At 38.0% G+C, this 21,229-nt stretch overlaps 1 protein-coding gene across 3 annotated transcripts; it reads right to left on the bottom strand.

The window, feature by feature from the left end:
- Positions 1 to 220: 220 nt before the first annotated feature.
- On the bottom strand, positions 221 to 15,207 carry IL26 (interleukin 26). 3 transcript variants are annotated; one of them, XM_080812175.1, is made up of 5 exons: positions 15,021 to 15,207; positions 14,880 to 14,936; positions 14,574 to 14,708; positions 1,112 to 1,177; positions 221 to 1,029 (listed from the first exon to the last, which is right to left on the bottom strand). In XM_080812175.1, the coding sequence occupies exons 1-5, from the start codon at positions 15,189 to 15,191 to the stop codon at positions 943 to 945; spliced, it is 516 nt and encodes a 171-aa protein (XP_080668301.1). In that variant the 5' UTR covers positions 15,192 to 15,207; the 3' UTR covers positions 221 to 942. The 3 variants fall into 3 exon arrangements, with proteins under 3 accessions (XP_080668301.1, XP_080668300.1, XP_080668302.1); XM_080812174.1 differs by having other exon boundaries at positions 228 to 1,177; XM_080812176.1 differs by lacking the exon at positions 14,880 to 14,936 and having other exon boundaries at positions 236 to 1,029.
- Between the last annotated feature and the right edge of the window lie 6,022 nt (positions 15,208 to 21,229).

Genomic DNA, 21,229 nt, shown 5'->3' with positions numbered 1-21,229 from the left:
CATGTGTGCTCTCTCTCTCTCTCTCAAATAAATAAAAAATCTTTAGAAAAAAAAAAAAAAGGAAGGAAGTTGCCCAAAACAGAACTATAACTAAATACAGAGAACAAACTGATGGTTGCCAGAGGAGAGGGGTTGAGGATTGGGAAAATGGGTGAAGGGGAGTGGGAGATACAGGTTTCCAGTTATGAAATGAATAGGTTCTGGGAATGAAAGGCACAGCAAAGGGAATATGGTCAAATGTATTGTAATTGCATTGTGTGGTGACACAGATGGTAGCTACACTTGTGATGAGCATAGCACAATGTATAAGCTTCTCAAAACACCTGAAACTAACATAACATTGTGTGTCAAGTATACTTCAATATAAATAAATAAACAAACAAACAAAGTAGGCCTCCCATTACTGTTGGCCTAAGGCTGCACTGGCTGTACTCATGAAATTCCAGCATGCTTTCATAGAAAGGACATCCAGGAGAAAGAAACACAGAGTATTTAATTAAAATAAAAATCTGTTAGGAGCTAAGTTCATACCAGGCATAATTGATAATCATCAAACCCTTCAGTAGGTAATAATCATATACATAGCATCTATGTAAGTCACAATAACATTAGATTGTATCCCAAAAAGCTTTAATTTTTCCTCCACAAATATTATGTGAATTAATTCTGATGATACAGCTTTAGATTAAGTTTATACAATGTACTTGGGAATAACAAAACATGTTCAAAGTGAAAGCATTCTTTGAAAATAAAGAAAACGTACATATTAGTGACAATTTACGTATCTCCAGAACTTTATTATGTTAAATTCCCATAGTCTATTCTGCATCATTTCACTTGCACAAAAACTTTTTTAAAGAAATAGACTCTTACAAATGTATTTCCAGGGGTTCGCATTATATTCCAAATTAGCAATCCAATCCGTGCATTTGGCTCCTTGCGTTACTTAATGCTTTCTAAGAATTGTTTAATCCAGGAAAGAAGAATATCCAGTTCACTGATAGCTTTGTAGATTCCTTTGTTTCCAATCTGCAGATAAAGTGAAGATATAAAAGCAGAAATTTTTCACATTTAAAAAAACAGAGTACTCAAAAACAATGACTTGAAATACCCCATAAAATGTTCTTTTCATTCTGGTAATCGTTTTCATCTCTCTAGCTGAGGAAGCACAGGAAATCTAAAAAATCAACAGAAAACACAGATTAGATTATTGAAGAGGCTCTAATAATACTTTTCCATCCATTCAATAAACATGTAGTGAGCAGGTATAATGTCCTGGGCATAGGTGTGCACTGGCAGGTAAATAATAGTTGGTTTCTGTCATCATCGAGGTTAGTTACAGTTTCATGGGAGAAGCGGGTACATAAGCAGGTAATCAATTTAAAAACAGGAAGTAACAAACTACGATGAAATCTGTGTTTGTATTGCCTAGGGCTCTATGAAAAGAATTTACAGGAATGACCTACTTTCAATGGGGTGATCGGAGAAGGCATTTCTGAAAAATGACATTTAAATTGAGATCTGAAAAATAAGAAGGATTCAGTTGTATGAGGAAGTGAAAAAAAGAAAGAGGGTGTTGGGGAGGATGCGCAGGAGTGAATAACTCAGGCAGAGGGGAAGGTGTGCAAAGGCCCTGAGGCGGAAAGGCTTAGTACTTCCCAGAAACTAAAAGAACAACAACTTGGCTAGGTCAATCCAAAGAGGAAGATGTAGGAAACATGGAAGATGTGGGAACCAACAAGAAAAAATTCTCTTTTTTGAAAAATCACTCTGTCTGCTATGTGCATTGCAGAGTACAATACTCAGGTGTTGATTGCCAGGAGAAAGGACCAGGAAATTTTAGTTTCTACAAAAGGAGAAGGAGCAGGTTGGCGTTTTGAAGAAGATGGCTAGTAGCCAGGCCAGGAGAAATGGCCTATCTCCTTTGTGGAGGTGAATTTCCAGTCCCTATCTGAGCACAGAAATCGCTTAGAAATCAAGTGGGAGGACATTAACTTTGTCCTTTATGTGCCCACAAATTTCCATAGGCTTCATTAAAGAAAATGGAAGAAAAAGGTGAAAATGTTTAATTTATCTCTTTAGTTTTTACTCATAGAAGCTTAGTGTTGGAATAGACCAAAGAGATTGTATAAGTCAGTTCTTCTCAATTTACAGAAAAGGAAGCCAAGGCCCAGTGTTTAAGTCACTTGCCAAAGGTGGCACAGGAGGTCCTATCCTAGTGATAAAATAGGGCCAAGGACATCGACAAAGATAACCATTAAAATTCACAAAATGGAAGCAGATAAATGACAACATTTATTGAAAAAAATCAAAACATAGCCAGTGTCAACCAATACGTCCCTCTAGCCCAGAACACAATCAGGAGGAGAGCGGGGAGAATGGGCAGCATGTAGTCTCTTCCTTATCAAGAGGAGACAACTAAAATGAATGACAGCTATATCCCATATGCTATTACGGGGTGTAAAGGTGGTGATGGTGTCACAACTGCCCAAATGGGGACTCTGCTTTCAGGTCAGACCCTGCAGAGTGAGGAAGAGATCCTTCTTGTCAAGGTGGCTTCCCTGATTAAGCACAGAAGAGCTGCAGACACAGAACGTTCTGGTAAGGTCTGGTTTGCAGGATTCACAATCATGGCATTAGACTGCCCTGTGATAAGAGACCTGAATTAAGAAGAGGACATTTCAACCCAGACCAGATCCAGGGAGGTCGAAACAGTGCATGACAGATCCAGGACAATGGTAACCAATGTCAGAGAGTACAGTCAGAAAGAATCCATTCATTCATTAAGCAAATGTTGATGAAGGGCCTACTGTGTGTCAACCTTTAGGGCTAGACACAAAGATATGAAGACAAACAAAAAGTTACTAAATAGGAGCTGTGGATAGGAAAATCAATGAAATACCCATCACTATTAGAAGATAAAAATTCAGCAGGTCCCAGAGCTTTCTTCTTTATCTCAATTCCCCTTCAAGTGAAGACAAAATACTGAGAAGATTGTTAGGGGAAAATAATAACAGTCAACAGGTGTCAGGCACTAATCTGAAGGCTCCGACCATATTCATGTCCTCTGTCCTCCCCACAATCCTATAAAATCAGTGTTATTGCTATCCTCATTTTACAGATTAGGAAACTGAAGCACAGAAGTTAATATTCTGCCTATGTTCACACAGTAAGTGGAAGAGCTGAGACCTGAACCCAAATATTCAGGGTCCAGAGTCTGTACTTAAAACCACTCCATTATACCAAAACAAAACAACAACAAAAACCAGCATGACTTAGAAAATACATTCCAACTAAGCCAGTCTCTTGTTGAAAACATTGAAAATCCAGTTACAAAGACAGATTAGCTCGAAGATCTCTGCTCTGCATTACAGAAGAGAAATGCTGGAGATGGCTTTAAAGGGTTAAGCTGACTGGCAGAGACAGAGACAGAGATTTCAACTCAAAAATGGATGATGTGATAATAAACAGAAGAAATCCCACAGTTGGGGGGGTTGTGTGTGTGTGTGTGTGTGTGTGTACACTTTTTTTTTAATTTTAATATTTTTATTTAATTTCTTTTCAGTGTAACAATTCATTTTTTATGCACCACACCCAGTGCTCCATGCAATATGTGCCCTCCATAATACCCACCACCAGCCTCCCCCAACCTCCTCCTCCCCCCACCCTTTCAAAATCATTTGTTTTTCAGACTGGAACTACAAAAGGAAATTCTAGAAATAACCAAGTTTAGGTTCAGCCAAGATCGTAGCTATGGAAAGAATTTAGAGAAGTCTTCCCATTTATAAATAGAGAGTTTGATTAGATGCTCATTCCTTCTAACCTGAAATCATCTAATATAAAAGTAGTTGGTCCAAATCTTGCAAATGGATGAAAGAGAACTTCATCAAGAGAATCAACACTTGCCTAACTCCAAGGCACTGTATCCAAGTTCTCAGAGGCAAAGAATCAACTACAAAGCCCAGAAGCAAGTCACATGGCCCAGGGTCAAGCATGCAGGAGCTGGGATTTAAAGATTAAACTGAAAGTGGGAAGCCAAAGAAACTAACCAAAGTCTGGACATTACAGAAGTTAAATGTCATTAAGGCATTCCTGCTGACTATGGCTTTGCCCAGAGAACTCTGACCTGCAGTTCATCCTACACCAGGGTGGGAAGGACAACAAAGGCATCACTCCATCAAGGAAGAGCGAGAAGAGCAGGAAAGGAAAAAACAAGGTTTGTCAAAACAACAACAACCATCCCAACAGCAACAGCACGAAGCACTTACAGCTGCGAGCATTGCCACTAGGGCTGTGTTGGTTTATGGGATGTTTTCTGGTGCCACGAGTTCCATTTATTGTAAATGACCTCCTACTAGAGATCCTGCGTAGGTTTCCTTTTCTTCACTGTTGTCAACATGTTTACAGACCCAGGAGAACAGTCAGGTTTTACAGTCACAATTCAGATGACATTCCTCGGAAAGAGAAATTTCTGAAGGAACGATTTCCTTTACCTTCTATTTCAGTGTGTAGTCGCATTTGCTGAAAGCAATGCCCATCACAGGGTCAGCCGTTTTACTGTAGGAATGGCTGTATTATTTGACACACTTGACCAAAGCAGATATGATCTAGACTCTAGGCCATTTGTCATAGGACTAGAATAACTAGAGCTCAAAGAAAAGTGTGAGATAGTCGTGAAATAACTAACACCAGGCAACTCTTCAAGTTTATTTGAGAGAGGGAGACAGAGAAAGAGCGTGAGCAAGGGGCAGATGGAGACAGAAGGAGAATCTCCAGCAGACTCCATGCTTAGCAATGAGCCCCACTGGATTTCATGGGGCTCGATCTCATGACCCTGAGACCATGACCTGAGCTGAAACCAAAAATCAGACACTTAACTAAGTGAGCCTCCCAGGCATCCCGATTGATTTAATCTTTAAAGGTAGCCTGCAAGATAAAAATGGCCTTGGGGCACAAGTGATGGCTCACAACATGAGACAGACAGTGGTGCAAATAATATGTGATATATACTGTGATTTAAAAAAAAAAATACAATTGCTCTAAGACAGCAGAGGCAGCCTGACTGTGGGATCCCAGAAGGCTTCCAGAAGAAAACCAATTAGTTGCACCTTGAAGGGTGAGTAAGATAAAGTGGCAGGAGCAGGGAGAAGGGACAAGTAGGCAGAGGAAGGTCAGTGCTCCAGACTGAAGGGAGCAGAGATGATTTGGACACCATTCTGGTCTCAGCTAAAATGGCTGGAGTCCAGGTCTTGCATTCAGGCCCCTAGCCTCCAGCCCTGCCCCAGCTCCTCCTGCATCTGCTTCCTACACAGCCCCCAGCAGAAGCGGAGACTGGAAGCATTTTCAAGGAGTTCTAAAAGGACAGAGACATTATCTGGCAGTTTTTGTTGTTCCAGCATCTGGAATAGGGCTCAGCAGTAGCTTTGCGAGGTGGCCTTGTGGTAGCCAATGAGGTTTATCTGAGGCGCGATTGTTGCTAATTGGAATAGTGTTCAGCAAATACTAGATGCTCAATAAATGTTCATTGAATGAATGAATCAATGAATACAATGCAAGCACCAGCTTATGGCTTCAGGCTTCACAAAGCCTATGGTTTAATAACAGAATGAATCATGTCCTGGGCATTGGTGAGCATTTTGGTTTGTTAAAGACACTTGGGTGAACAGATAAAATCCGTAGTATTGTGACCCCAATCTCCTCATGTTTTGAATAATCATACAAATGTGTACTGTGTATGACCGCTAAAGCACAAATGGAAAATCTGTCTCTACTGATCATTCTGAGGAAATGAAAAATGGGTGTCAAGGACTAGACAGCTACACAGAGTACAGTCCTGCAGAGAACTAATTGTTCCTAGTGTTTTCTCAAAAGAACAACCTTAAATTCTTTCTCTGAAGAGTTCTATTATGTTACATCTATCATAAACATATACAGCATTTTCACAACCTCTGGGAGAATACAAAATCATACGTAAAGTCTTATATTGACCTCAGTATATGACTTCAGACTTGATTGTACTATCTCTTTTTGTTTTTTAATTTGTCTTTTTTTTTTTCCAGACCAAATGGTCTATCATGATAATTATCATGGTGCTGTTTCTTAGGAGTGGCTCAATAAAATGCCAGTCTTAGTGGACATACAAAGAATCCCTAAAGGCAGGAAGCTTGCAGAAATCAGAAAGACTCCTCAAAAATGAAAAATAACACAAGGGGGCACCTGGGTGGCTCAGTGGGTTAAAGCCTCTGCCTTCGGCTCAGGTCATGATCTCAGGGTCCTGGGATCGAGCCCCGCATCGGGCTCTCTGCTCAGCGGGGAGCCTGCCTCCTCCCCTCTCTCTGCCTGTCTCTCTGCCTACTTGTGATCTCTGTCTGTCAAATAAATAAATGAAATCTTTAAAAAAAAAAAAAGAAAAGAAAAATAATATAAGTCCATGAGTTAATAATAACACTGGGACAAAATAACAACTCATTGATCACCCTAAAAGAATGTTAGAAAAGCAATTCCTTATATTGAAAACTGGTAAGTAAAGAAAAATAATTAACTACTTGTGCTGCCTTTTTTATGATAAGTCTCTCAAGACAGCCAAGTAGTAAGGGGTAAGTGATATTCACAGAATTACTCCCACTTATAAATAAAGAAGGTATAATAGAATTTGTAAAGTATCATAAAATAATTATAATTATATAATATATAAATATATAATTATATATAATAACTAATAAATATATAAATATATTTATAAAATAAAAATTATATAATAAATTATAATACAATATACTTATATTAATATATTTATATTTATATTTATATTTATTTATATTTCTATTTATAGATATTATATTTTATTTATTTATATATTTATTATATATTTATTAAATATAATTTTTTCTTTGTTTTTTTTCTTTTTAGCTTGTTGGGCTGGTTTGTTTGTTTTTTTTTATTTTCTTTTCAGCGTAACAGAATTCATTGTTTATGCACCACACCCAGTGATCCATGCAATACGTGCCCTCCATAATACCCACCACCTGGCTCCCCCAACCTCCCAGCCCCCGCCCCTTCAAAACCCTCAGGTTGTTTTTCAGAGTCCATAGTCTCTCATGGTTCATCTCCCCTTCCAATTTCCCTCAACTCCCTTCTCCTCTCCATCTCCCTATGCCCTCCATGTTATTTGTTATGCTCCACAAATAAGCGAAACCATATGATAATTGACTCTCTCTGCTTGACTTATTTCACTCAGCATAATCTCTTCCAGTCCCATCCATGTTGATACAAAAGTTGGGTATTCATCCTTTCTGATGGAGGCATAATACTCCATAGTGTGTATTTATATATTATATATTTATTAAACATAATATATTTAAATAATTTATAAATCATTTATAAATAAATAATTTATAAATGATTTATAAATATATATTTGTATATTATAATATACATATAATATTTTAAATTATAATATAAATAAATATTTATATATTATATATACAATTATATAATTATATATTTTATATATTATATTTATATATTTTTATATATTTATTTTTATACATATTTCATTTATTTATTTATTTTTATTTTATATATGACTATAATTAATAACTATACAAATATATATAAAATAAATAATTATAATTTTATAATTATGATTATATTTATAATTGTATAATTATAATTATAATAATTAATGACTCTAACATGGTAAATATAAATGCCATATACAATATGCCTCTCTGATGAAAAATACACAAAACTACAAATGAATTGATTCAGCCAAAACATCAAGCCTGAATTCGATCAAGAACCTATGCATAATTACCTATGTATGGAAAATAAAGAAAAAAAATATTGAATGAATCTATGACAATTCAATCATCAAAATACAGACTATGAGAAACTTTGTAAGGCAAATGTCCCAATATTTTTAACAAATAAATAAGAAGAAGAAGGAAGAAGAGGAGGAAAGAAAAAATCTGAAAGAATTCATCCCCATTAGAACTGTACTACAAGATACGTTAAAGGAAATCCTTCAAAGAAAAGGAAGATACCAGATAGAAACCTGGTTCTACGCAATGGAATGAAAAGTCTCAAAAATGGCAGAACACAAAGAGTTATAACTATTAAGTTAACAGAAGGGATAAAAGAGAATCATTTTAAAAATCAGTCAAAAAGAAGCCAGAAAAAGAGGGAAATGGAACCAACAACAGGCTGGGTAAATAGAAGACAGGCAGGGTGGTAGATTCAACAGCAACCATATTAAAGCCCAATCACTTAAAAGTAAATGGTCTAAACCTACCAATAAAAAGATAGAGTGGATAAACACAGAGAGCCTAAATATGTGCTGCCTATAAGAAATGCACTTTAGGGGCGCCTGGGTGGCTCAGTGGGTTAAGCCTCTGCCTTTGGCTCAGGTCAGATCTCAGGGTCCTTGGATCGAGCTCCTTGCTCAGCGGGGAGTCTGCTTCCCCCTCCCTCTCTGCCTGCCTCTGCCTACTTGTGATCTCTCTCCCTCTGTCAAATAAATAAATAAAATCTTTCCAAAAAATGCACTTTAACTAAAAAGCACAAATAAATTAAGCGTAAAGGGACAGAGAAATATATCATACTAATACTAACCATAAGAAAACTGAAATGGTTCTATTTGTATCAGAAAAAGTAGGTTTCAGAACAAAGAATATTCTTAAGGACAATAGGGTACTTTTATAAAATAAAGGGGTAAATTCATCAAGATAACACTGCAATCATAAATATTTATGCACCTAATAGCAGAATCTCAAAATATATGAACTCCATGAGTACTGATGGAACTTCAAGGAGAAATAGAAGACTCCACAATTAATGTCAGAGATGTCAATAATTGAGAAAATAAGTGGAAAGAAAGTCACCAAAGACAGAGAAAAGTTGAAAAACAGTAACCATCAATTGATCTAGTGGACACTTCTAGAACACCCCACCCAACAGCAAGACATCTACTCTTTTTCAAATACACAAAAAAATTACCAAAATTAACCAGATTCTGGGCCACATAATTTGGCTCAACATATATAATAGAGGACTTGAGTCATATAAAGGAGGCTCTCTGACCAAAGTAAAATCAAATTGGAAATCAAAATCAAAAAGTCATCTGGAACAATCCCAAATATATAGACACTGAATGACATCCTTCCAAATAACTGATGGATCAAAGAAGAAACCAAAAAGGAAACTGGAAAGTACTTCAAAGTGAATGAAAATAAAACACAACATAGCAAAAGTTGTGAGATGTAGCTAAAGTTATACTAAAAAGGAAGTTTATAACACTGAATTCCTACACTGAAAAGATTAAAAAAAAAAAAACCCTCAAACTGATAATCTCAGTTTCCACCTTAAGAAAGCACCAAAAGACATTGAGTTAGTGACCTGAGCTTTCACCATAAGACACTAGAAAGAAAAAAGTAGATTAAACTCAAAAGTGACAGAAGAAAGGAATAATAAAGTTCAGAATGGAAATCAGGGAAATCGAAACAGAAGATAATAGAGAAAATCAATTAAACTAAAACTGGCTCTTTCAAAAATCAGTAAAATTGATGAATTTCAATAAAATTTTAGAAAAAAGGGTGAAGACAAAAAAATAGCAATATTCGGAATGAGAGAAGTGACAGCAACCTATACTCTACAAAACATTAAAAAGATAGTGAGGAAATAGCATAGATAATTTGGTGGGTAAGATTTGGCAGATTTGACGAAATGAATAAAATCATTGAAAAACACAAGCTATCAAAGCTCACTCAAGGAGAAATCGATAACTTGAATAGCCTTGCCATCTATTAAAAAATAGAATATTTAGATTAAAATCTTCCCATAAAGAAAACTCTAGGCAAAAATGGCTTCACTGGACCATTGGCTTCAAAAATGGCTTCAAATGACCAATTCTATGCAAATCCTTCCAGAAAATTGAAGAGGAGAGAATACTTTCCAACTTACTTAATGAGACCAGCATCATACTAATTCCAAAAATGAGACAAAGATATTACAAGTCAAGAAAACAACAGACTAATGTCCCTCATAAATGTAGATGCAAAAATTATTAACAAAATTTTAGCAAATTGAACCTAACAATACCTGATAGGGATAACACATTATTACCAGATAGAGTTTATCCCAGAAATCCAAAGTTGGCTTAACTTTAAAGCTCAATCAGTGTAATCTGTATCAGTTCTCTAAAAGACAAAAATCACATGATCATCCCAATAGATGCAAAAAGTCATTGACCTAAATGTGAAGCCTGAAACTAGAAGAATTCTAGATGAAAACAAGTAAAAATTCTTTTGACCTTGTGTTAAATAAAAATTTCTTAAATATGGCATGAAAGTTATGATTCACTGAAGAAAAAAATTGATAAATTGGACATCACCCAAATGTAAAATGTCGGGGCACCTGGGTGGCCCGGTTGGTTAAGCATCTGCCTTCGACTCAGGTCATGATCCTGGGGTCTGCATTCGAGCTCCGTATCAGGCTCCCTGCTTCTCCCTCCCCCTTTACCCCACTCTCTCTCTTGCTTTCTCTCAAATAAATAAAAATAAGACCTTTAAAAAATGTAAAATATCTTCTCTCTTCAAAAGACACTTTTAAAATAATGAGAAGATGTCATAGAACAGGAAAAAATATTTTGAAATTATATATCTGATCAAAGATTTGCATGCAGAATATATTTTAAAACACACATACTCAAAACTCAGTAAGAAAATAACCAACCTCATTTTTTTTTTCATGAGCAAAATATCAAAATCAAAGAAGATACATTGTCAGTAAACGGGCAAATAAAGAGATGCTCAACCTCAGTAATGGGGAGATGCAAATGGAAAACACAATGCGATAACACCACCCTCCAACTACACTGACTGGCATCTGTAAACATTGACTCTACCAAGTAAGAGCAAGGATACTGAACTCTCACACGCTATTGATGAACATGTAAAATGGTACAACTGCTTTAGAAAGCAATTTAGCCATCTTTTTTATAAGATGTACACCTAACCTATAGTCCAGCTATTCCATTCCTAGGTATCTACCCAAGAGAAATGAACATATCTATCCAAAGACCTGTATGTGATTATTCATAATGGCTTTATTTGTGAGAGACAAAAACTGGAGAAAAATAACCAATAGTAGGTGAATCGATATGTAAATTATAGTATATCATTGCAATAGAATACTAGTTGGCAATAAAAAAGGATAAATGATTGATACACTAATAGCAGGAGTGAATCTCAAAATAACTATGCTGGGTGTAAAAAAACTGACATAAAAGAATATAACACATACACCATTTATGTTAAATTCTAGGATATGCAAACAAATCTATAGTGACAAAAGGCAGATCAGTGGTTCCCTGGGGGCGAGGCAGAGAGGGACGAGGCAGAGAGGGAGGGAATCACCAAGGGGCACAAAGAAACTTTGGGGACTGATGGATATATTCATTATCTTAACTGTGGTGATGGCTTCAGAGGTGTATATGCATGTCTAAACTACCAAATTATACACTTAAAATGTGTTCAGTTGTATATCAACTCTATCCCAACACTGTTAACAAGTACATCATAAATATTAAACACACACAAAATATATATGGAAAATGTACATTCTAGTCTTATGATTATGCTGATGCAATGGGGACTCTGAAACTTGTAGCAGGTCTAAAGCTACTATGAGCACCCGCCCCTGATTCAGCCCCCCAAGTAAGAACCTTTGCATCATCCCAGACTCTACTCTCTTCCTCGCTCTCCTTGCCCTTCCCCAGGACACTAGAGCACCACCACTTTACCCCAGGCACATTATTACAAGGCTCTTCTCATTGTTTTTAATCCCTCGAGCTTCACCCCCCACCCTCCACCCCTCTACCCTCATTAAAGAGGTCAGCGTTATCATGTCTTTCTTAACCAGGCCCTTACCAGCATTTCCTGGCTAAAATCTAACCAACCAGCCTCCTCTCCCCACTCCCCAAGCCACTTCACATTCCCACTCAGTTACTTGCAGCTTCCTGAATATGGTGTGTCCTTTCATACCATCAAGCCTTTATTCAAGCTTCTCCCCTGTTATTCCTGCCCCTCCCGAGAGCACAGACCATATCATACTGGCCTTCCTCATCCAGCCCAGGACCTAGAGAATATAGAAGCAGGCCACCCCGCTGTAAGCCGACCTGCAAAAAGTCAATTTGCAAAACTGACTCGTTTCTTTTAGCCCTTTGGTTTCAGGCGTTTGTGTTTTCGTTTGTCCTTACAACACCATTTTCAGGAAAGTCCGATTTTGTCTGTTTCACTTCCCTTGTTATTCATGAGAGCAGATGCTCAGTAAATTTATATGAAACAGATACCAGCTTCTATTATCAAAAATACAAAATTATGACTGGCCAAAAGATTAAGCGCAAAGAAAGCACCTATTTCCCTAAACCAATGTTTGAGAAGGCTTTCCAAAGCTCCGGCTCATCCTCTGGTTTTCTTTTCCGGTTTCACAGAAGTGTTTGTTTTACCCCAAGGCATAAACTCCACAGTTTGTGAGACAAATTAACTGGAGCTAGCAACGGTGGGCTTCGGGAGGGAGAAAGTAAGAAGGAAAGCCCAGAATTAGGTGGCCCTTGGGAGGTTGATTGGCTATATGCTCGCATATGGCCACAAGGGGGTGCCAGCCACCTTGGTAAGCAACGAAACCCGCGCAAGGGGCGCCCCGCTGCTCCCATCTGCTGTGTGGCCCGCATCCCGAAAACAAACATCTCTTTGGACAGAAGCGTCTTGATTGACAGGTCTCTTCAGGAGAAAAAAACAAAAACAAAAAACTTCTCAAAAACAAATCAAGGTAAACCAGAGACCCTAGATAGTTTATGTTTTCTAAATCTTTCCTCTAGAACATCGCTTGGTTTTTGTTACAGCTCATTACGTGTTCTCTCGCTACTTGAGCAGAGGAAACCTAATTGATAGGAAAGCAGAATGGCTTCGGGGTTCCAGATGTCCAGACACCCATTACAGTACCAGGCAAGGATTTATTCTAGTGCCTCCCTATCATTAACAACTTCATTTGAAAGACCGTTAGATTAAATCGGATGGCTAATGCAGTGACCAGCACCTACGCAGAGGAACCAGGGTTCAAACGAAAACATGGAGAGAAACAGAATGCATTTAAAAGGCAAAACAAACAAACAAACAAACAAACAAAGCCAGGCTGAAAAGGATGCCAGTCACCAGACACTGAAATTCAGGGAGACGCTCACTTATTCCTTTAGACTCACTCTAGCTTACAGTGGCTGCCTTACATGGCATTATTTCCCCTATATCAAGTCTTTCAAGGGATCTTCCCCTCGTCCATCTTTCAGTGGTGAAAATGCTCTACTAGGAGTAATTATGATTTAATCATTTGTGGGGGGGATGAAATATAAAATTATATGATAATTCAGCTTAATTTTAAGAGACTATTTATACTATTCACTGTCTTAATAAGATGACCTCTAGGTCAAGTATAGAAACAGCTAGAGATAAGTGAGTTTCCTTCCCCTGGTTTAGGCAAGGGAGCTGGCCCAGAGCATTTGTTGTCTTCTACAAAGGTCCAGTTTGTAATTCTTCTCATTGCGCTATTCTGGATGGAATAAGAGAGTTTATGGAAGACCATGCAACCCACGTCTCAAACAAGGACGTAATTTAAACACAAACTAACCAAAGCAAAGGAGAAGGCAAATTCATTCAAAGTCTTTACTTAACTGACCAGCTCACCCACATAAAATGCCTCTGTGCCTTGATCTGCAACTTGAGATCTGGAGTACTTTTATGGACCACAAGGAAAAGACATTCTAGCTCTTAAGAAATAAAAATCTGCCTCCAACTGCCCAGCATTTAAGTCTCAATGACCATAATACCCTAGAGTAGAGAGCTTGTTCCACCTGGCAACCTAGCAATCATCACCACTCCGTCCTTACACCTCCCGCAAGGTGCGGGCACAAGAGGCTGGGAAAGCATCCTTGGACCCCGAGCAAGTTCACAGAAAAGATCCACCACTCCCCACAGAGGCAAGTCAACTACTACTGCATGCATCTTGGGTTATTATTTTGATGTGTTTGGTTTCCTTTTTCTGCACTGGCCTTTATTACTGGGGATGTTTATGGAGAAATATGGTCACTTTTACCTTCCTAATGAATTCCTCATTGCTTGTGGTGACCAACGGTGACCATACCATAGCATGATGTAATTTAAGTCCCAAAAAAGACATACCACCCTTTTTTAAAGTTTTGACCGAGACTATGCCTTAAAAAAGGAATCACTAAAAAAAAGTTAGATAATTAAGAAAAAAGTAATCTAAAAACCCTCATCAGTACGAGAAAGGAAGGAAGGAAGGAAAGAAGGAAGGAGGGAAGGAAGGAAAGAGTTAAAGAAAAAGAAACCTGCTACATGCTTATTCAGTGCTGGTTCACTGTTGATAAACTGTCCATTGGGATCACAAGCCAACAGTTAGAAAGCCCCTATTACTCACCCTGTAGGGCAGAGATAGCTTCCTACTTGCTAGGTAGGTTTCTAGGTTCAAACTCACCATATTTGCCGGATAGATATACTTACACAGCGGCTCAACAGCTGCCTAAGACTGTGAAGTTCTTCCACAAAATGTATTTCCCTGCAGACTTGTACTTGGAGTTGCCCAAAAACATCTTCCATGAAGAAGGACAGAAGCTGTTCTTGGAATCTGCAGTTTTTCTATAAATGACATATAGGAAATTGCCTAAGGTAAAGCATGAATAGCTTTGTTAAAATGTCGCTGAAACACCCGCCTGATTATTACTTGATGGCCATCTGGAAAAATTAAAATGCTAGAGAGAAAGCATCAAACAAGTAGAAAAATGAAAGAGACAAAAACCCCTGGCTTACCATAAATAGCTTTTTTGTTTTCTTTTTTAATAATCGTATATTTTTTATGCGGTCTTCCTACAGTAAAACAAAGGGAAATAAGTTTCATCCATAATGACAAATGTCCTTTCACCATCATCTTAAGCAGAGCCTAATACTTACTGGAATTGTTGTTTTGAGCCATGCTGCCTTGACATACAGTGTGTCAACAGCTTGGGACAGTGTTCCGCTTGAGTAACAACCTTTCTCGGAGGAAGATGGCTTGTGCTTGGCAAAGGCAAGAGACAGAGCAGCAAACAGCAACCCAGACCTCCAAATGCAATTCACCTGCATTTCCCTCCACCCCACTCTGGGCTCCTGTCACTGGCAGCAGCCAGAGAGTTCCTTGCGCTGGTTAGATGATTGGATAACCTACTTACTTGAGCTCTCAAGTCTACCTCACCAATGAGATACTGTGGTAGATAACTTACAGTGTATATAGAGGAAGATCACTTTGGTTGTTCTATTTTTTTAGAGCTTGCTTCATAACCAAAACTACTTTGACCACAGCATCTGTGACATTAAGAAAAAGTTCAGGTTTACTGGTAAGGTTGGGGCCCCCCCTTTGAAAAAAAAAGTCAGAATTTCGGTTGCATATCACAACAGATTCATTATTTTTAAAAGTCATGCTAAGCCAGTAAAAGAGATTGATCTCCAGGAGGCTGTGTGATTTTTTAAAATTCCCATATGGAACACTGCATCAAAAACTAATGATGTATTTTTATGGATGTGTTTTATGGTGACTAACATAACGCAATAAAAACTTTTAAAAAATAAAATAAAATTCCCATATAAAAAAACAAAAACAAAAACCAAAAAAACAAACCTCCTTTCTAACCAATATCCCGCCCCACAAATTAACCAAAGGTAGAATGGACAGCCCTGGGAAAACTGCTCATGAACTCACATGGGTTTTACACATCTCCCTTGCCAAGCCCTTCGCCAGGATCCCCCCTCCCCCCTCAGGGACCACCATTCTTCAGCCAGCAACACAACCCAAGAGAGGACTTTCCCAATTTTTCTCAAGAATCTTTCCAGCTCAGAAATTATAATTCCCCTAATGTAGTCAAGATTTGCTTGGGGCGCCTGGGTGGCTCAGTGGGTTAAGGCCTCGGCCTTCGGCTCAGGTCATGATCCCAGGGTCCTGGGATCGAGCCCCGCATCAGGCTCTCTGCTCAGCAGGGAGCTGCTTCCTCCTCTCTCTCTCTGCCTGCCCCTCTGCCTACTTGTGATCTCTGCCTGTCAAATAAAATGAATAAAAAATCTTAAAAAAAAAAACTCTCTAGAAAAAGATTTGCTTGGTACAGATAGTAAATTCTCTATCATCTCTTTCCAAAATGACCACCCAGACTTCCCCTCAAGCTCTAGACTTTGAGTAGCATGTACATTTCTTAAGGAAAGAGACCCAAACTTTCCATCTCTGATTCCTCTGCGCCTTCCGTGGTGCCTCCTCTAAAGAAGATCATCCAATAATAGTTCACTGAATACTTTCCTTTCCACATCATGAAATGCTACTGTAACTGCATTTTTTTTAAAAAAATTATTTCATCAACAAACTTCTATCAAGGCTCTGTCTTTACAAAGACAGTGGTAGATATTAGGGGGCAGAAGCTCCCGAGAATCCTGTCCTCAGTTTTGTCCCAGTTCTTATGGTGGTAGGTATATTTCATTTGAGGTAGCAGCCCCAAGAGGAAGCGGACATAGCCCAGAATTATATAATGAGAAGCAGAGACAGGCCACCAAGCCTAGCAGGCATAGAGTTATTGAAGTACCTGGGCAAGGCAATACTAGGAATCTGGCACGAGCAAGAGATGCCTGAAAACTCAGCAGAGTCAATAACAAGCGTCAGAATCCAAGACTCATGTCAAAATCAAGACAACCAGGCTAGCAAAGGGGCAAGGAGAAAGTATGAAGGAAAGGTCCAAACACTTAGGGATATTTCCTGCTTTTTCAAAAAAGTAGATTTGGAAAAGCCCCAGCCTCATCTCCGCAGGACCACCTCTGCTGACAAAGACACACCCCCTGAAGAGAACTGTTCCACAAAGAGCTGATTGGGAGTGCAAAGAAGAGTTCACTGAAATTTTAGAAAAATTCAGGAAAAGGAAGAATTATTTTTAGCTGGGAGAAGCTTAAACTTTAAGTTTGAACTGGGGCATGAAGTACCCTAAGGTGTGTCATTTTCTTGTTTTTCTGAACTGAGTAAATGCCTGTTCAAAATTCCTTTAGACAAAAGAGTGTGAACACCAGGGGTCAAAAGCCCAGATGCCTTCAGAGGGTGTTAACATAAACACCGTGAGTGGGTGGATATAGGACAACTGGAACTGAATTGCTTATTTTGCCACCAAGCCTAAAATCTGCCTGATTATATAGCCCATTAACACACTATGTGGGTGCACTAAAAGGACCACACAAAACACTTCCAGGAGCTGTTCATTGCCTTGAGTAGCTAATTTGAGGTCCCTGGTGTGTACCAACAAAGCGTAAGTGTGACACAAATTGCTAATATTGATAAATGAAGGCGATGTGTGTTCTATTTTTTAACTCCTGCTAGTTGCTTTTACATAAATATCTCATGTCTCTCAAACTGTCATGACCCAAGGAAGATCAGACACATCCCAAGGAGGCCTCTGCTTTGGTTGACAAGAGACTCAAGGAAACTGGTCATTTCCTTATGACTGAAAACTCTATCGCCCCGTTGATTATAGTCATCCAAAGCCTGGGTAGTAGATCTGCCTCATTAGGGTCCTTCAGTCAAACCTGACCTCCAAGGATGAATCGTGATTAATAAAAAGATGATACTCAAAACACGGGTCCTAAAGACAATTCCAAAAGGGTATTCCAAAAGTGTCCCAAATAACAGAAGAACCATTAGAATAAGTACATAATGTCCTTGGGGCCCCAGTTTGAAACAAAGTCTCTGCTCATCTGGTTGTATTTTTATGACGTCATTTTCACAAGTTCCTTATACAGAACTATATAAAAATGGCTACTAATTACAAGGAGAGTCGGTTTTGAAACTCAGACTCAGCTATGCTACAAGTTGTGTAGCCACGGGAAAGTTCCTAATCCTCTCTGAGCTTCAGTTTTTGTCATCATTCAAATGGTGCAATAATTGTACCTACTTCACAGGGCTGTCAAGAGAAACAAATAGGGTAATATCAGTAAAACCCTCAGCACAAGGCCAGCTACAGATGCACTCTGGAAGTGGTAACTTAGCATCATTATTTTTCAAACAATAAATGTGTCTGAGTTTGTCCAGGCACTATAACAAAATACCACCGACTGGATAGCTTCTAAGCAAAAGAAATGTATTTAGCAACGCTCTGAAGGCTGGGAAGTCCTAGATCCACATGTCAGCATGGTCGCTCTTTGGTGAAGGCTCTCTTCTGGGTTGCAGTCAACTTCTTCCTGTGTCCTCACGAGGTAAAAGGGACAAGGGATCTCTCTGGAGCGTCTTTTATAAAGATTCGAATCCCATTCATGAGGACGCGGCCCTCATGTCCTAACCAGGTCTCAGAGGCCCCACCTAATGCCATCACCCTGGGGTTTAGGTTTCAACATATGAATCTAAGAAGGGAGGGAGACATAAACATTCGGACCATCGCATGTGCAATAAATGTGCAACAAATACTGCATAATGTTGAAGTTTATTACCAGCTTTCAGAAGTTTGGAGAAATGGTTGAAGAAAGTGAGAAAAGTTAAGGGTGCACAATGATCTTGCAATATTTCAAAGAGTATGTGGGCATGAGGAGGTCAGTTTCCTCACACATCCAGGATGCAGACTAGGACCGTTAGGTGGGCATTTTAGAACTGCCACTCCTAGACAATGTATGGAAGAACATGAAAACAATTGATCTGGCCAAAAGCACAATTGGCTACTCCAATTCCTCAATGCCGGCATCCCCTGAATCCCTTAAAATTCATTTCCACCCCGACACACCCAAGAGAACGCTAGCTGCTCTCTCTGATGGTCAAGCATATCCAATGAGCAAACGGAGAATCACAGCTCACTTGGAGATCTCAGTGGTGCAACTTTGTGTCTGTTCCTCTGTAGGAGGGGAAAACAAAACAAATCAAAACAAACAAAACAGAACAACAACAACAACAAAAAACAATTGGGATTCCCAAATTACTAAACCATTTTGTTGATTCTAAGACACATTTGTGGTTTGGATTTTTTTCCCCCACATTTTAATATCGCTGAAATTACAACCTGTTTTATGGTCCATAGAGACTCATGATAATATCAGCAAGTCAGCCCCTGGTGCAGTAATCCCTTCCCATCATGTCCCTCCTTGGAATTGTGTGTATGGCTATTGCTACATGTGTTTTTCATGGCCATTCAAATATCTTTAGAAAGATTGCACTATGATTCAGCAATGAAATAAAAGTTACTGTGTTCACAGAAAGGCACAGAACAGCAGTGGGATACAAATCTGCTGTTGGAGAAGCAAATATTTATGTTTGGAAGAATGACTAAAATTACGTATTTTCTTGCAGGGCCACAACCAAGTGCTCAATGGTAAGAAAGCTAAGGCTGATGAATCACTGAACTCTACCTCTGAAACCAATAACACAGCATATGTTACTTAATTGAATTTGAATTTAAAACAATAAATAAAATTAGAAAGTCATTCTTATATCCCCCATAAAATAAAATAGTATTTAATGCTTCAAACTATTTTCTAAACAATGCCCTTGTGTCCTCGGTGCAATTGCAACTCTTTAATAAGCTTTACTGAATAAATGTGACTCCTGAGATTTGAGAGAGCTTATAGAGCAGTTGCATGCATAATTTATTTCGTAGGGTATGTATAACATAGACTCAAAATTGTAATTCGTCATAAATATGTACTACGAATGTAATATACAATGACATTTTTTTCATATAGATACCTAGTTGTTCTAGTCACATTTGTTGACATGACTTATTTTCCCCATTGAATTTTCCTGGCAACTTTGTTGAAAATCAATTACTTGTATATGTGTGAGTCTATTTCTGAATTCTCTTGTGTTCCATTGATCTATTTACACCAATATTATACTATCTTGATGACTGTGGAGCTTCTTAGTAATTCTTGAAAACAGGTAGTGAAGTCCTCCAATACTGTTCTTTTTCAGGATCATTTTGGCTCTTTTATAGCCTTTGAATTTCACATTAACTTTATAATCAGCTTGTAAATTCTTTTAAAGTAATCCTACTGGAACCCTGACTGGATGGCCATAACTTTAGAGATCAACTTATAGAGGTAGACATAATGATAATATAGAGGCTTCCAATCCATGAATAATTTACCACTCCGTTTATTAGATATTTAATTTCTCTCTATAATATTGTGTAGTTTTCAAGGCACAGAATCATGGGGGAAGAGAGGAAAAAATAAAATGGGGTGGATGAAAGAGAGAGGGAGACAAACAACAAGAGACTCTTAATCTCAGGAAACAAACTGAGGGTTGCTAGAGTGGAGGGGGGTGGGAAGGATGGGGTGGCTGCGTGATGGACACTGAGGAGGGTATATGCTATGGTGAGCTCTGTGAATTGTGTAAGACTGATGAATCACAGACCTGTACCCCTGAAACAAATAATACATTACATGTTAATTTAAAAATTAAAAAATAAAAAACATTTAAAAAGATAAAGAAAAAATATTTTGTAGTTTTCATTATATAGGATTTGCACATTTTTAAAATTTATTCCTAAGTAGTTTACATTTTGATTTTCTTGTAAATGGTATTATTTCTTAGTTTTATATATGGCCTAGTAACACAGGATATATCTTGGTGAATGTTCAATGTGTACTTGTAAAGAAGGTGTATTCTACGGTTATGGGATCACCTAAATATATCAGTCAAGTTGGTGAAGAGTGTCACTCAAATCTTCTATATCCTTATTGATATTTTGTCATTTATTCTATCACATACTGATAAAGGAATACTAAGATCTCAAGAAGAAGAAAGAGGAGGAGGAGGAGAGGAGAAAGAGGAGGAGGAGAAGGAGGAGGAGGAGGAGAAGAAAGCATCACATTATAGTTTAATTACCAGCACTTTTTCCTCTCTTAGTGATAAATAAAATAATGGAACAACTTTGAATGTATGGTATCTTAAATTTCTTTAATGACCTCAGTGATTGGAGTAATTCCTTAGGATCATAAATCTTAAAATCCATATAGTTAAAAATAAGAAGTAAGTGGATATATTTTAAATCAGTCGTTCCATAAACAGCTCTGAAATCCCAATAGGACTTTTCTAGGATAGAGCCAGAAGATACAGATAAGAAATAGTCATAGATTGATCAAAATACTTAATATGGAGATATCTTGATTTTGTCCTT

Source organism: Martes martes (assembly GCF_963455335.1).
Source record: "Martes martes genome assembly, chromosome: 8".
NCBI lineage: Eukaryota > Metazoa > Chordata > Mammalia > Carnivora > Mustelidae > Martes > Martes martes.
This window is presented reverse-complemented; position numbering and strand designations above follow the sequence as displayed.